Source organism: Mesoplodon mirus, assembly GCF_964341445.2.
Source record: "Mesoplodon mirus genome assembly, chromosome: 8".
Lineage (NCBI taxonomy): Eukaryota > Metazoa > Chordata > Mammalia > Artiodactyla > Ziphiidae > Mesoplodon > Mesoplodon mirus.
The window spans coordinates 45227340-45240969 of record NC_138984.1 but is presented as its reverse complement, the minus strand read 5'-3'; the positions used below and the strand labels follow the sequence as shown (position 1 = coordinate 45240969).

The following is a 13630-nucleotide window of genomic DNA, read 5'->3' as shown; positions in this document are numbered from 1 at the left end:
AAGGGGTACAAGATTTTAATGAAGTAGCAGCTCATCATCCTGCACTGGATAGAATATAGAACAGTGTCTTATTTACATAGGTGTCAACTGTAACCGACACATTACTGTAAATAACATGTTATGAAGCACCTGACCAAGCCTAAAACCAGCATGAAAGGTTAATTTGTGGCCTAGGTAATCTTTGGCCACCTCAAAATTTTGTTTAGAGCTAGTACCACTCAGTGTATGCCACCTTTGGCAAACATACCGTGCCTATAGTATACTGGAAGTATCTCTCCCAAGCCCTGAATTACTTTTATAAGTTCTTGGGAGAAAAAGATACATGCTTATCTTCTTATTGAAGAAACCTTGACTAGCAATAGACTATTACGCAGGATGGACTACATCAATAACCTGACAATGTGTCTTTGTAAATAAAGGTATAAAATGGCGTTATTTATAAATAAAGTTTTCATTTGTATTATAGAGAGAGTACTTTTTAAATTTCACATTTAGTTTGTATAACATTCTAGAAGATAGAAACTGTCTTTGTGTCTATTCTTCCTCCTTTCTGTACACTGTATATATGGTAGGTCTACGAAGTATTAACAGAAATGTAAAAAGGTAAAGTTTCTCACAGGGCTCCTTATACCTTTATATTTTGGTTAGTGATAATAACACTTTTTAAAGGGCCGTCAGATTAACTTTTCTCCATAAATTCTCTTATTTCATTTTACGTATTTAATAAGTTAAAGGGCCATAATTTCTTTTTCAGTCTTTTTAATGGATCTCATTATTTAGAGATTTTACATAAAATGACAGCAGATGACCAAAGATACAGTGGATCAACTTACCTGTCCGATCCTCGTCTCACAGCAAATGGTTTCAAGATAAAATTGATACCAGGTATGATAATGTGGTTTAATACTTCCTGACTTGGAAAAATAAGTCTTGTTCCAAAAGTTACTTTTGGGTTTCATAATTTACAGATATCACGGTATATTTTTGTCTCACCAAAAGTACAGTGTCAGCTTTGTAAAAACAGTCATATTTCAGAAAGGTCACCTCTGCCTGAAACAAGCAAGTTTAGTATCTCAGTCCATTGCCTTGTATTTTAGCATTTCCATAACTAATCAAGTAATTGTAATTTTTGCCATCCTTTGTCACAATATGCAGACTGCCTGCTGTGTCTAACTAAATTATTAAATACTCCTTAGATGATGAAGCAGAAATAGACATGTAGGGTACTAGAATTGACTAACAAAATTAAACATCTCTCTTCCTTTTTTAAAAGCATTTACTTGTTTTGCCAATTAGATGTGTAGCATCAACAGTCTTACTGTTTGGAGAGTGGATGATATGATTCCATGGCTTTGCTAAAAAACCTGTCATAATACTGTTTGCTTACTGTGGAAATTCACTGGGTGGGGAGAAAAAAGAAAATTCTTCTGGCTAGGAGACTTCAGTTTTCCTGGCTGGCCCCTTCTCTGTTCTTTCATAGTTTCCATACTTAACTGCCTTTTGCCCTAGCTACCTAGGCCAGTCTTGTCCTATTACTTTGCTTTCATCTGGTATCAAGCAGCACAAAGGTACCAGGAAGAGTAATTCCACTGTCCCTTCCCCCACCCTCCCCTAAACTTGCCATGACCAAAGTACAAAAACAAAACAATGTAGAAAATTTTTAAAGGATTGTTTTACTGAGACATGAAAAGAAAATAAGTAAAAACAATGTACAAAATCATGAAATGGAATAAATACAGAAAATGCTTTGGTGTTCCAAACTTTAACTTCATTGACTAGCAGTTTTAAGAAAACCTACCCAGAACTTCTTTCCTCCTAACCTCAACCCTGGGTGTTTAGATCTGGAGTGAAGAGTTAGTCCAAATCCCACCTCTGCCATTTAAAAACACGTGTTCTAGGGAAAGTCAGTTGGCCTCAGTGTTACCTCATCAATAGCAACTAATAATTATTATGTGCATGGCAGTAGTCTAAGTATTAAATGTATTAATTCATTTGATCTTTCTAATAGCCCTGTGGTTCTGTTACTGTGCCCATTTTTTATAAATAGAAAAATTGAGGCATGGAGAAACTAAGTTTGCCTAAGGGTACAGATTAGTGGTAGAACCAGGATATGAACCCAAGCAATCTGCCTTTAAAACCAACTCTTAACTAATTTATGTTGATTTCCTATTAAAATTGATATATTTACTTCATGAAGTTGTTAGCACTAAACTAGGTACTTAGGTAAATCAGCATAGTACTTGGCATGTGTTCAGATATTCTCTTTTCTTCCAGCACCCCCTTTCTGACCTGAGCTGACTTGTAGTCATTTTTTTGGTCCTCCTAGAAATCTTTCATCCTCAGGACTTCTGACATTTTAAAAATTTATTTGAAGTGTGAAGCAAGGAGTTTATGTATGTGTATGTGTGTGTGTGTAGCAAGATAATTTTTTCTTAATCTATTTTCCTAATTAACTATGTGGCATTGGTGGCAGGTACTTTTTTTTTTTCATGAAAGATGTTATCACAACAATTTTTTTTTTAGTTAGGATAACTACCGTGTCTGTTGTAAAAGCATGTTTGTTTTTGGGTTACCCAGTAAGTTTCTGTGTCACAGATGCTTTCAGCTCTCAGCTTGTAGAGAATGTTTTTAAGTCCTGTAAATGCCAGGTACTTTGCATGGCACCAAAGATATGAAAATGAATAAGCCAGTCATCTGCGAACTGACTTGATTTGATCGGAATTAACTTTACTTCGATTATCATCAGCATTATTTCTCTTCTCAGTAACAGATCAAGTTAAAGGCATTCGTTTTTTTCCTTCATTTTTTTAAAACCATTTTTTCATTCATTAATTTTTATGTCATGTTTTCTTAAAGACCATTTCTCCGTCTTTTTTTTTTTTTTTTTTTTTTTTTTGCGGTATGCGGGCCTCTCACTGTTGTGGCCTCCCCCGTTGCGGAGCACAGGCTCCGGATGCGCAGGCCCAGCGGCCATGGCTCACGGGCCCAGCCGCTCCGCGGCATATGGGATCCTCCCAGACCGGGGCACGAACCCGTATCCCCTGCATCGGCAGGCGGACTCTCAACCACTGCGCCACCAGGGAGGCCCTCTCCGTCTTTTAGTGAGAGTTTTGTTGTATTGGATTAACTTTTTTTTTTTTTTTTTTTTTTTTTTTTTTTGCGGTACGTGGGCCTCTCACCGTTGTGGCCTCTCCCGTTGCGGAGCACAGGCTCCGGACACACAGGCTCAGCGGCCATGGCTCACGGGCCTAGCCGCTCCGCGGCATGTGGCATCCTCCCGGACCGGGACACGAACCCGTGTCCCCTGCATCGGCAGGCGGACTCTCAACCACTGCACCACCAGGGAAGCCCTGTATTGGACTAACTTTTGATCAGCAGTTTGCCAGTTGTCATAAAACATACTTAGATAAAAGCACTTGAAAGAGGAAGAATACATCTGGCTTTAAGGAAAACGATTCTGAATGTGACCCTAAGAACTTTGCTTGTTAATGAGAATAGCTTTTGTTCTGTATCAATAACAATTACACATTTTAGGAACTGAAAACTTGTCAAACCACTTATTGAAGTATTTTCGGGAAATTGGGAAGCATTTCACAGAATATTATGGAAACTTCTTGAACATGATTCCAAATGTCTCTAAGTTTTCCATATCTAAATTTTGCAAGCACAGATATTAAAATATTGCTCAGTTTCCTTGTTTGTTGCCATATACTTTTTACCCATATCCACAAATAATTCTGTGAAATGTGTATAATTTTCCAGCATTCATGTAGACAGTATTAGACTTTTCAGTCAAATCATACTGTAAATGGCATAGAAGCAGCAATAGTGAAAAGTCTCTTGACTGATAAATTTTACTATCTGTATAAAAAGATGTGAACTGGAATATTCTGCTACTTCCTCTTTGCCTATCTAAACCCTGTTTCAAGTCCCATTTAAGTTCCCCTCGTTGCTCAAACTCTCATTTTGTCTTCCTTCACTGAACTCTGTATTTTACCCCTTAACACTTGATTATGTATCTTCTTATATTATTCTCCAGCTGTTTCCAGGGAAGAACATTAGGATGCCTTCTCTGTTTAGTATACCACCAGTGCATCTGCCATTCAGGTCAAGGAACTAGTCTGTAACTGGGAACAGGTTAGGAATAGGGTCGTTGACATCTCAGGACCTGAAACTCTTCAAGCTACATCACTCCTCTTTTAAAATTTTTCCATTGATGGCTACCACTTATCCAACATGGGACTGTCTCTTTTTTTTGTTTGTTTTTTTACTTATAGGTACTTATAGGTAACATTTTGTGGTCTCCAATATTAAGAACACTGTTACACAGATATAACCAAAGAAAACAAATTTCTGCTATTTTCTAAAATCATAAAATGCATTCTAAAGCCAAATTTGATGCTTGGGAATGTATGCTGTTATGGATATTTTACCCATTATATATCCACTCATGTTGCTACTTTTTAGTTTTATTTTAATCACTAAGTTATTTAAATTAGTTTAAATAATAGATAATATGTCAGATTTAAACATTATTCTAGTAAAATAAACATTAATATTTCATTTCCTCAAATTGCTACTATATTAATAAGTTACTATAGTGGTAATCATTTTGTAGTTTATATGTGTGTTTATCAACACTTTGTACACCTTAAACTTACACAGTGTTATATGTCAAATATATCTCAATAAAGCTGGAAGAAAATAAGTTACTATGTGAGTATTTTTATAATAACCTGTTAAGTTAAACTAATCATAGAAGTAATTCAGGTTTTTAGATATTAAACCAGTAGGATAGAATTTGAACAGCAGCAGTTGTTAAAACATTTAAACCAGTTTTATTTTAATAAATAGTAATGGGGCTCCATTTTCTCTCCAAAGTAAGAAATGTTCTAAATAAATGTAGGGAACAGAACAACAGTAACTGAGATTAAATTAAATGATGTAAAGCACATGTGGATTCTTTGAGCACTTACAACTTAATGTGAATGTGAAATCCTATGCAAAATTATTATTTGTTCTTCAACTAAGGAACAAAACTTTTTCCTGACTCCATTCTAATGAAGGTTAACTAAATATTTTAACAGTGATTTTGTTTTTAATAGACATTTTCTGGAATATAGTTTAAACAAAACTAACTATATATGTGGTTTTATTTATTTTTTTCTCTTAGGAGTTTCCATTGCTGAAAACTACTTGGAAATAGAAGGAATGGCTAATTGTCTTCCATTCTATGGAGTGATGGATTTAAAAGAAATTCTTAACGCTATATTAAACAAAAATGCGAAGGAAGTTTATGAATGTAGACCTCGCAAAGTGATAAGTTATTTAGAGGTATGAATTATTAGCTTATGTAGATTGTCTAGGTTTTAAGATACTTAACTTTTCCTTAATAAAATAGTAAATGGTTTCAAAATAGTAAAGTTTCTATAAGGCTTGTTATCTGTTTGCAAGAGGAAATACTATTTTTAAAAAAAACTCCATTAAAAGTTTCACATCATGGACTGGTTGTGGTAAACTCTATCATGGATCCTTACTATAACATTATTTCTTGAATACATATTGAGGAAGAGCCTTATGCATGAGACACTTTGTGAAGTTTTTTGTTTTGTTTTGTTTTGTTTAGAAGGGATTCATAATTACTCCACCTTGATACCAAACACTTGTCTAAAAAGAACTGTAATGTGATTTTAAGCCCTGATCTCTTCAAGAGCAAAAGAGGGGAGGGGGAATGAAAAATGTAGATTATTGAATAAATGGAAATTTTTGTTTTCTAGCAGTATCTACCACAAATGAGAAGTAAAAGTGTATTAAAAAATAAATTCAAAAGTAATAGAGGATGGAGGCAGGTTATAAAGTTTTAAATGTCCAAGTGTTGGGCATTTGGTAGTAAAACAATAGTGATTGTTTCTATATTGAGGTTCTGTCCCTCAAGGTTGACTGGTGTTATTTTGAACTTTAATAAAGTTTATTTTCTTCCTTTTAAAAAATGAGTCATTTTTGTTTAGACTGTGATCATGGTGGGCCGTGAATTCTGAGGGACAGATTTCCTCAACAGGAAAGTCCATTTTTTACCCTTCCTGAAGATTATAGTCAGTAGCATTCTGTGAATACTTCAAGAGGTTTGTCCTATGGAACTTGCCAACCTATTGTGGAGGCAATTCAACACTGATAGTTTCTAGGGACCTGAAAGTTTCCTTGTGAAGGAGTTGGTATAAACTAAATAAAGGTTGAGGGAGTTGTGGGTAGTATTTTGTATATCAAAGAACCACATGGGAAGAAGTAAGATTTCAGAAATAAGAGGAAAAAGTGGTTGGGATTAGTTACAAATACTTTTACTAATACTGTACCTCTCATTACGTTAAGGCAATAGTGGATGTGATTCTTAGGGAAGAGAGTCTAAGTAAAAAAGAGAACTTCTGTCAGAACCATAGTTATGCTTCCATTGACGGTCAAGCTGAATAAGATGAATCAAAGATAAAGATAGAAGAGTAAAAGAAGAATCAAGGGAGGAGTGGATATACAAATCAAGGGAGGAGTGGACATACAAGTCAAGGGAGGAAAGAAACTTAAAAATAAGTAGTATCACATTCTCTATAGGGTATAGTTGCTAGAAGACCATCAGGTGTGGCTGCTAGATGGGAGTTATATCCTTGAAGAGAGCCATAAGGAAAAGTAGTAGTGATAGTGAAAGAGTGGGAGCAGTGGTGAAAAGTAAAAGTGTAGGCAGCAAGTTACATGGTGGTGAAGGGAAAAAAAGAGAACATGTTTGTATTGAATTCATTGAAAAAGTCTTACAGTAAAAGATTGAAGAGCAGATGTTCCAGAAGAGGCAGGAAGGGAGATGAGTTAACAATATAAGCTGTAGAAAGGTGAAACTATTCTCTGAATCAAGAGCAGATGAGGGGAGAGCTTTAAAGTGAAAGTAAAAATATTTTTAAGTAAACTTGAGAGAAGTCCTGTATGATATATGTGGTAATGAAATAGGAGAGGTTATCTGCTGAGAGTGAAGAGGCTGGGGAGGCACTTGAGGATTTGAGTATATTGGAAATGATGTGAAAATAAGCTGCAGGTACTTCAAGAGAAGGTTGATTAGAGAAGAATCGGATATTCAAATGACATTAAAGGCTCATAAGAGCTAATATTGTTATTGGATCCAGCCAGCAAGTTTTGTGATTCTCCAACAATGCTCGGTAGAATTTATCCAAGGGTAAGGATTAGCAAGAGGAATATGGTGTAAGAAAAAAAGGGTGAGTAACAAAATTTGAACACATTATATATATAAGAAACTGTTTAATCCTAGAGGAATATAAAGATGAATTAGATTCTAGTAAGAACCTGCCCTTAGATTCTAGTTGGAATGTAGAGGGAATGCAGGAAGCGAAGCTAGAGATAGTATCTTTAATGCCTCACTAACTATTCACACGTGAAGTACAGAAAGATGACAGAAGGGTGCTTGTGGGCCAGGAGAATTAGGAAAGATTGAGGAGATTAAAGGTCAAAGTGAAGAAGAAGAATAGATTTAGTTGGAATAAAGGAAGTAGGATGATCTGAAAGATAATGGGAGAGAGTATGTGGTTAGAGAGAATAATGTTAGTATTCAGGATCTTTGAAGTACAACAAGTTTTGAAAAAAAATAAATCTTAAAACAAGCCAACTTCACTAATGCTATTTTACCCCCAAACTGTCAGTCTTCCCTATCGCAGAAAACAACACTACCATACCAAAAATTATCCTTGATTCTGCATCCCTCATAACCAGTCCATCAGCAAGTCTTGACTTTACCTCCAACTCATGTCAGGAGTCTTTTATAACTCCCCCCATCTCCACTACTATCTCCCTAGTCAAAAACTCACCAGGGATTGCATTGAATCCATAGATTGCCTTGAGTAGTATGTTCATTTTAACAATATTCTTTCAATCCAAGAACATGGTATATCTTTCTATCTGTTTGTGTCATCTTCAGTTTCTTAGATTAGTGTCGTAGTTTTCCAAGTACAGGTAGGTGTACTCCTAGGTAGGTTACTCCTAGGTATTTTACTCTTTTTGATGCAATGGTAAATGGGGTTATGTCCTTAATTTCTCTTTCTGATAGTGTATAGAAATGCAACAGATTTCTGTATATTAATTTTGTATTCTGCAAATTTGCTGAATTCATGATGAGCTCTAGTAGTTTTCTGGTGGCATATTTAGAATTTTCTATGTATAGCATCATGTCATCTGCAAACAGTGACAGTATTACTTTTTCTTTTCCAATTTGGATTCCTTTTATTATTTTTCTTACCTGATTGCTGTGGCTACGACTTTCAATACTGTGTTGAATAAAAGTGGTGAGAGTGGGCAACCTTGTCTTGTTCCTGATGGTAGAGGAAATGCTTTCAGCTTTTCACCATTGAGTATGATGTTGGCTGTGGGTTTGTCATAAATGGGCTTTATTATGTTGATATATGTTCCCTCTGTGCCTACTTTCTAGAGAGTTTTTATCATAAATGGATGTTGAATTTTGTCAAGAGTTTTTTCTGCATCTGTTGAGGTTATCATATGGTATATATTCAATGGAATACTACTCAGCCATAAAAAAAGAATGAAAATTTGCAACAACATGGGTGGGCTTGGAGGGTATTATGCTAAGTGAAATAAGTCAGACAGAGAAAGACAAATACTGTATGATATTACTTACATGTGGAATCTAAAAAATACAGTGAACCAGTGAATATAATAACAGAAAAGAAACAGTCTCACAGATATAAAGAACAATTTAGTGGTTACCAGTGGGGAGAGGTAATATAGAGGCAATATAGGAGTAGGGGATTAATGATTAGCTTATAAAATAAGCTACAAGGATATATTGTACAACACAGGGGATATAGCCAGGTTTTATAGTAACGATAAATGAAGCGTAACCTTTAAAAATTATGAATACCTGTATTGTACACCTGTAACTTACATAATATTGTATGTCAGTTACACTAAATAATATATATATATAATTAATTTTAAAAAACAGCTCTCACCAGGACTGCAGTGATTGCCTGCAAGACTCCTGCTTCTCTTCTTGATCTGCCTCAAGTCATACTTCACACAGTAGCCAGACTGATTGTTTTAAAATGTGAAATGAATGTCAGGCTTTTGCTTAAAAACCCTCTGGTTACTTCCCTTTGCATTCAGATTAACACCCAAATTGCTTACCCTGTCCCAAAGGGCGATCTGGCCCCTGCCTAACTCCTTTTCTTGTTCATCTCTTCACTTTAGTAACTGCTGCACCCACACTGACCATTCAGTTCTTTCTGTTCCCTCTGTCTGAAATGCTTTTCTTTCCCCATCATCTTTGCATCATAGTTCCTTAAATTGAAGCTTAATTGTCACCTGGAGGAAGCTTTTCCTAATCACACAATCACTCTCTATCACGTTGCCCAGTTTAATTTTGTGCACTATTAGTCGCTGAAATTTTCTTTGTATTTTTATCTTTCTGCTTCTCTGCACTAGAATGTCAGTTTCAGAAGGGCAAGGATCTTGTTTGTCTTGTTCTCTGCTGTATTCCTAGAACCTACAGCACTGACTAGCACATAATTGGTGTTTAATAAATATTTGTTGAGTGAGTAAATAATGAAAGAATATAATCAATTTTATGTCTTCCTCCTTGCCAGTAAAAACCTGTTTTCTGCTGCAGGGTATATTGCAGTAAAATGTATGGCTTTCTCTCCACAGGGAGAAGCAGTGCGTCTGTCTAGACAGTTACCCATGTACTTATCAAAAGAGGACATCCAGGATATTATGTACAGAATGAAGCACCAATTTAGGAATGAAATTAAAGGCTGTGTTCATGGTCGCCCATTTTTTCATCATTTAACCCATCTCCCAGAAGCTACATGATTAAATATGTTTAAGAAAATTTGTTACTATTGAAATCGATATGGTCATAAAATAATATGAGTTGGGTTTTAAACTGTCTTTGTACTATCATGTGTCAAATGGTTGTTTTATAAGTAAGGATTCACTGGCCTGTTTGTATACTGAAAAAATTTTCCAAAACTGTAAAAATCTTAAATAAACTAATACAGACTATTAATTCATTTTATTCTCAAGAACCAGCCTTCATAATAATTATTGGTTGTAAACTCCAAATTGAAAAATACTATTCTTGGGTGGTTGATTTGCTAGGTTCTGTTTATCTAATTGTATCCTCCAAACTTGTACGTTGAAGCCCTAACCCCCAGTGTGATGGTATTTGGAGATGGGCCTTTTGGAGAGGTAATTTGGTTTAGATGAAGTCATGAGGTGGGGCCCTCATGGTGGGATTAGTGCCTTTATAAGAAGAAATACCAGATAGTTTGCTCATTCTCTCTTCTCCTCCCACCCCCCATCCCCCCCACCACCACCACTCCGCCCCAGGATGTGAGGACAGAGAGAAAAAGTGGCCCTCTGTAATCCAAGAATAGAGCTCTTACCAGAAACCAACCATGTCAGCCCCTTGACCTTGGACTTCTAGCCTCTGGAACTATCAAAAAATGTCTTGTGCTTTTAAGCCACCAGTCTGTAGTATTTTGTTATGGCAGCCTGATCTAATACAATGGGTCAGTCCTGTGCAGGGAGAATCACAGACTCAGCTGGCATATATGGCAGAAGTTATCAGTCTTGTGTAAAGTAGGATTGAGAGGGAGTGGGGAAAAGTAAGAAAATGAAATTCAGAGAAAGAAGATAAAACATAGCTTCAAAAATCCTGCTATTTACCTCTATTTGGGAGTAACAGTTGAGAAGTTGCTGTCTCTTATATGGAAATTTTTGGGCTCTGGGATTACAATTTGTCGGAACATAGTAAGATCCAGATTTTTAACAAAATTTAGATTGAGTGTTCATTGTGCATGTGTCCTTTCAAAAACCAGATCCCAAGATGTTAAAAAAAATTATTAAAAAATTAAAACAGATCCCACAAGTGCACCAAAGTACTTAATTTACAAAAAGTTGAAACATGATTTTTAGTGAATATATTTGTTATATAAAATAATATATGGGATACAGTGTTCCCACATTCACATCACCTGTAGTTTTCAAGGAGAATTTTTAAATTCTTAAGACACTTGTGTTAAGAGGTACAAATTGTGATAATTTATACCTGTAGCTAGGACTTTTTTCCTAACATTGTCCTGTTTCCAACAACCCAAATACTAGAGGGTTTTTTCCCCCATTATTCCCTTTAATAACTTGGGGCCCCTCTCTGGAAGACCTTTCTGGGAGTAATCCTTTTTAATTTACTGGGTAAATTGAGGAAAGAGAAGTTCAGAGAGATACTGAGAAAGACAAAATTTGCATCATCCTTTGTACCAGTCCTAAGCAAAATTTTGGAGTTATTTTCCAGCTGACGTAATCTATTGTAAGAGGTCCTACAGTGGCTTCTTAGATGAATAAACTAATTTTGCATTTTCTTTCCAGTGCTGGATTCTATCAGGTCAAGGTAGTAATTATGACAGGTATTTATCACTTGTTCACTAGATCCACTGTGCACTTACCTTGTATGATCTCATTAATGTTCACATCAGATTTAGGATTGTAGGTACTATTGAGTCTCCAATCCCAGAGCTCGTGTTCCTTACCATGTTCATTGCTTGTCACGAGAAGCAGGCCCTATTCGTTAGAGTCTACGGAAGTATTCGGGAAAAGAAGAAATTTATAAAGCAGCCCCTGATGCCACTCTAAGCAATGCTAGATCAACTTTGAGCTGCAATTTACTGAGTCTGGTGGGCAGGATCAGGGCCGGTTCTGCTGAGGCCCCGCCTCCTGGCTCCCGACGAGGGTGCGGAAGTCCCGCCCCCACGCACCACCCTCCCCATCCCCCATAGGCCTTGACGGCGGAGGCGGCGGCAGCAGCGGCAGCAGCAGCGGTAGGTGCTGCAGTCGCCGACCACGGGACAAAATGGCTGGAGGAGGCGGCAGCGTCTGCAAAGCCCTGGCTCCTAGGTTGGAGGTAACGGCCGCTGCAGTTTGGGAAGCTGATGGTGGGGATTAAGGGCTATGCGAGGAGATCTGGAGGGAAAGGAAAGCCTCCCAAATTGCCCATTTTTCTCTCTAGGTTACGGCTTGGCCGGGAAGAGGGAGGATTCTTAAGGTGTGATCCTCCCAAAATGCTCTTGAGACCAGCGGGCCTTGCTTAGCATTCCACCCTCGGCTATAGGAGAGGGATGACGCCGAACCCATGTGGTGATGAGGCCTGAAAGCCCCTTTGGATGGACCTTTCGCCTTGTGTGGTCCCGCCATGTGTGGTCCCGCAGTGCCTACGAGGTTTCAAATATTTAACGTACTGAAAAGTGTTAGACCTGAATTCAGGTGGATAGATTTTTGTTGTTATTTTCATTGGCTGTTTGATTCTCAATGATCTTATCCACATTTTGTGGCTTCAGACTGCAGGAATTATAGGCCATTCCACTGCAGCCTATGTTTCTTAACTAAGAATGTAAATATGATCTATTTATTGGAGACCCAAGGTGACTCACTAACTTAAAAACCGACGTTGCCAAGCAAATTAAAACTACCAATAATGATATTAAGGTATTTAAGTGAACTAGACTTGTTCTTTAAATTAATTCTATAATTTTGGCAAACCAGTGTTCTTGGATTCATAGTTGCTAAAAAGAATCTTTGAGGTGATATAATCCAAACAATTTTACAAATGAGAAAATAGAACCCAGAATACTTAACTGTGAGTTGCCTGAGTACCCACAGCTGATCTAGTACTTCACCAGTTCCACTTCAAATGTTGATATTACCATAAACAAAACAAAGACGGGTAAGTACTGAAAGAAAAATCATACATTTTACTGCAGAACCAAATAAAAAGTGACTCAAGATTGTCAATTAGTTCTCTTCATAAACATGAATAATTAAGTGACCTATTAATTTACTCTAGATCTTTTGGTTGATCTCACCTAAGCTTTAAACATTTTTAATCTTCAAAACCTTCATTGTTTTCAGTAATGCTAACAACACAGCACTGAGTGCTCTCTACTTCTGCCTTGAGATTGTTTTCTCTGCTTGCTTATTTTATTTTTTATGTCTATTCAGGTATTTTGCTCATTTTTATTTTTATTTATTTATTTTTGGCTGTGTTGGGTCTTCATTGCTTTACATGGACTTTCTCTAGTTTCAGCGACTCTTTATTGTGGTGTGCAGGCTTCTCATTGTGGTGGCTTCTCTTGTTGTGGAGCACGGGCTCTAGGTGCGCAGGCTTCAGCATTTGTGGCACGTGGGCTCAGTAGTTGTGGCTCACAGGCCCTGGAGCACAGGCTCAGTAGTTGTGGCACACGGGCTTAGTTGCTCTGCGACATGTGGGATCTTCCTGGACCAGGGCTTGAACCTGTGTCCCCTTCATTGGCAGGCAGATTCTTAACCACTGCACCACCAGGGAAGCCCTACTTGCTTATTTTTTTAATCACACTTTTTAATTCCTCCTTAAGCCATTGCAAATTAATGTAAAACTTTTTCTAGTTTTAAAAATCCTGTTTCAGTGGTTTTCAACTTTGAGCCACACTAGGAGAACCACTGCCCTATCCTACATCAAAGTTCCCCTAACAATCTCAGGTCCATTTCTTTTAGCCCATATTTTTTCATCTCTGCCATGAAGATGCTGAACTTGACC

The 13630-nt window shown here is 37.0% G+C and overlaps 1 protein-coding gene across 3 annotated transcripts in view; it reads left to right on the top strand.

The window, feature by feature from the left end:
- Positions 1 to 10056, top strand: part of PMS1 (PMS1 homolog 1, mismatch repair system component) — a 98334-nt gene extending 88278 nt beyond the window's left edge. For 2 of the 3 annotated variants that reach the window (XM_082629797.1, XM_082629796.1), the window contains 3 exons: positions 755 to 885; positions 5174 to 5334; positions 9709 to 10056. In XM_082629797.1, coding sequence (XP_082485923.1) covers positions 755 to 885; positions 5174 to 5334; positions 9709 to 9873 — 457 coding nt within the window. In that variant the 3' untranslated portion in view covers positions 9874 to 10056. Of the gene's footprint in view, positions 1 to 754; positions 886 to 5173; positions 5335 to 9708 lie in introns of those variants that run through there. The other variant, XR_014294802.1, reaches the window with a different exon arrangement.
- The last annotated feature ends 3574 nt before the right edge of the window (positions 10057 to 13630 follow it).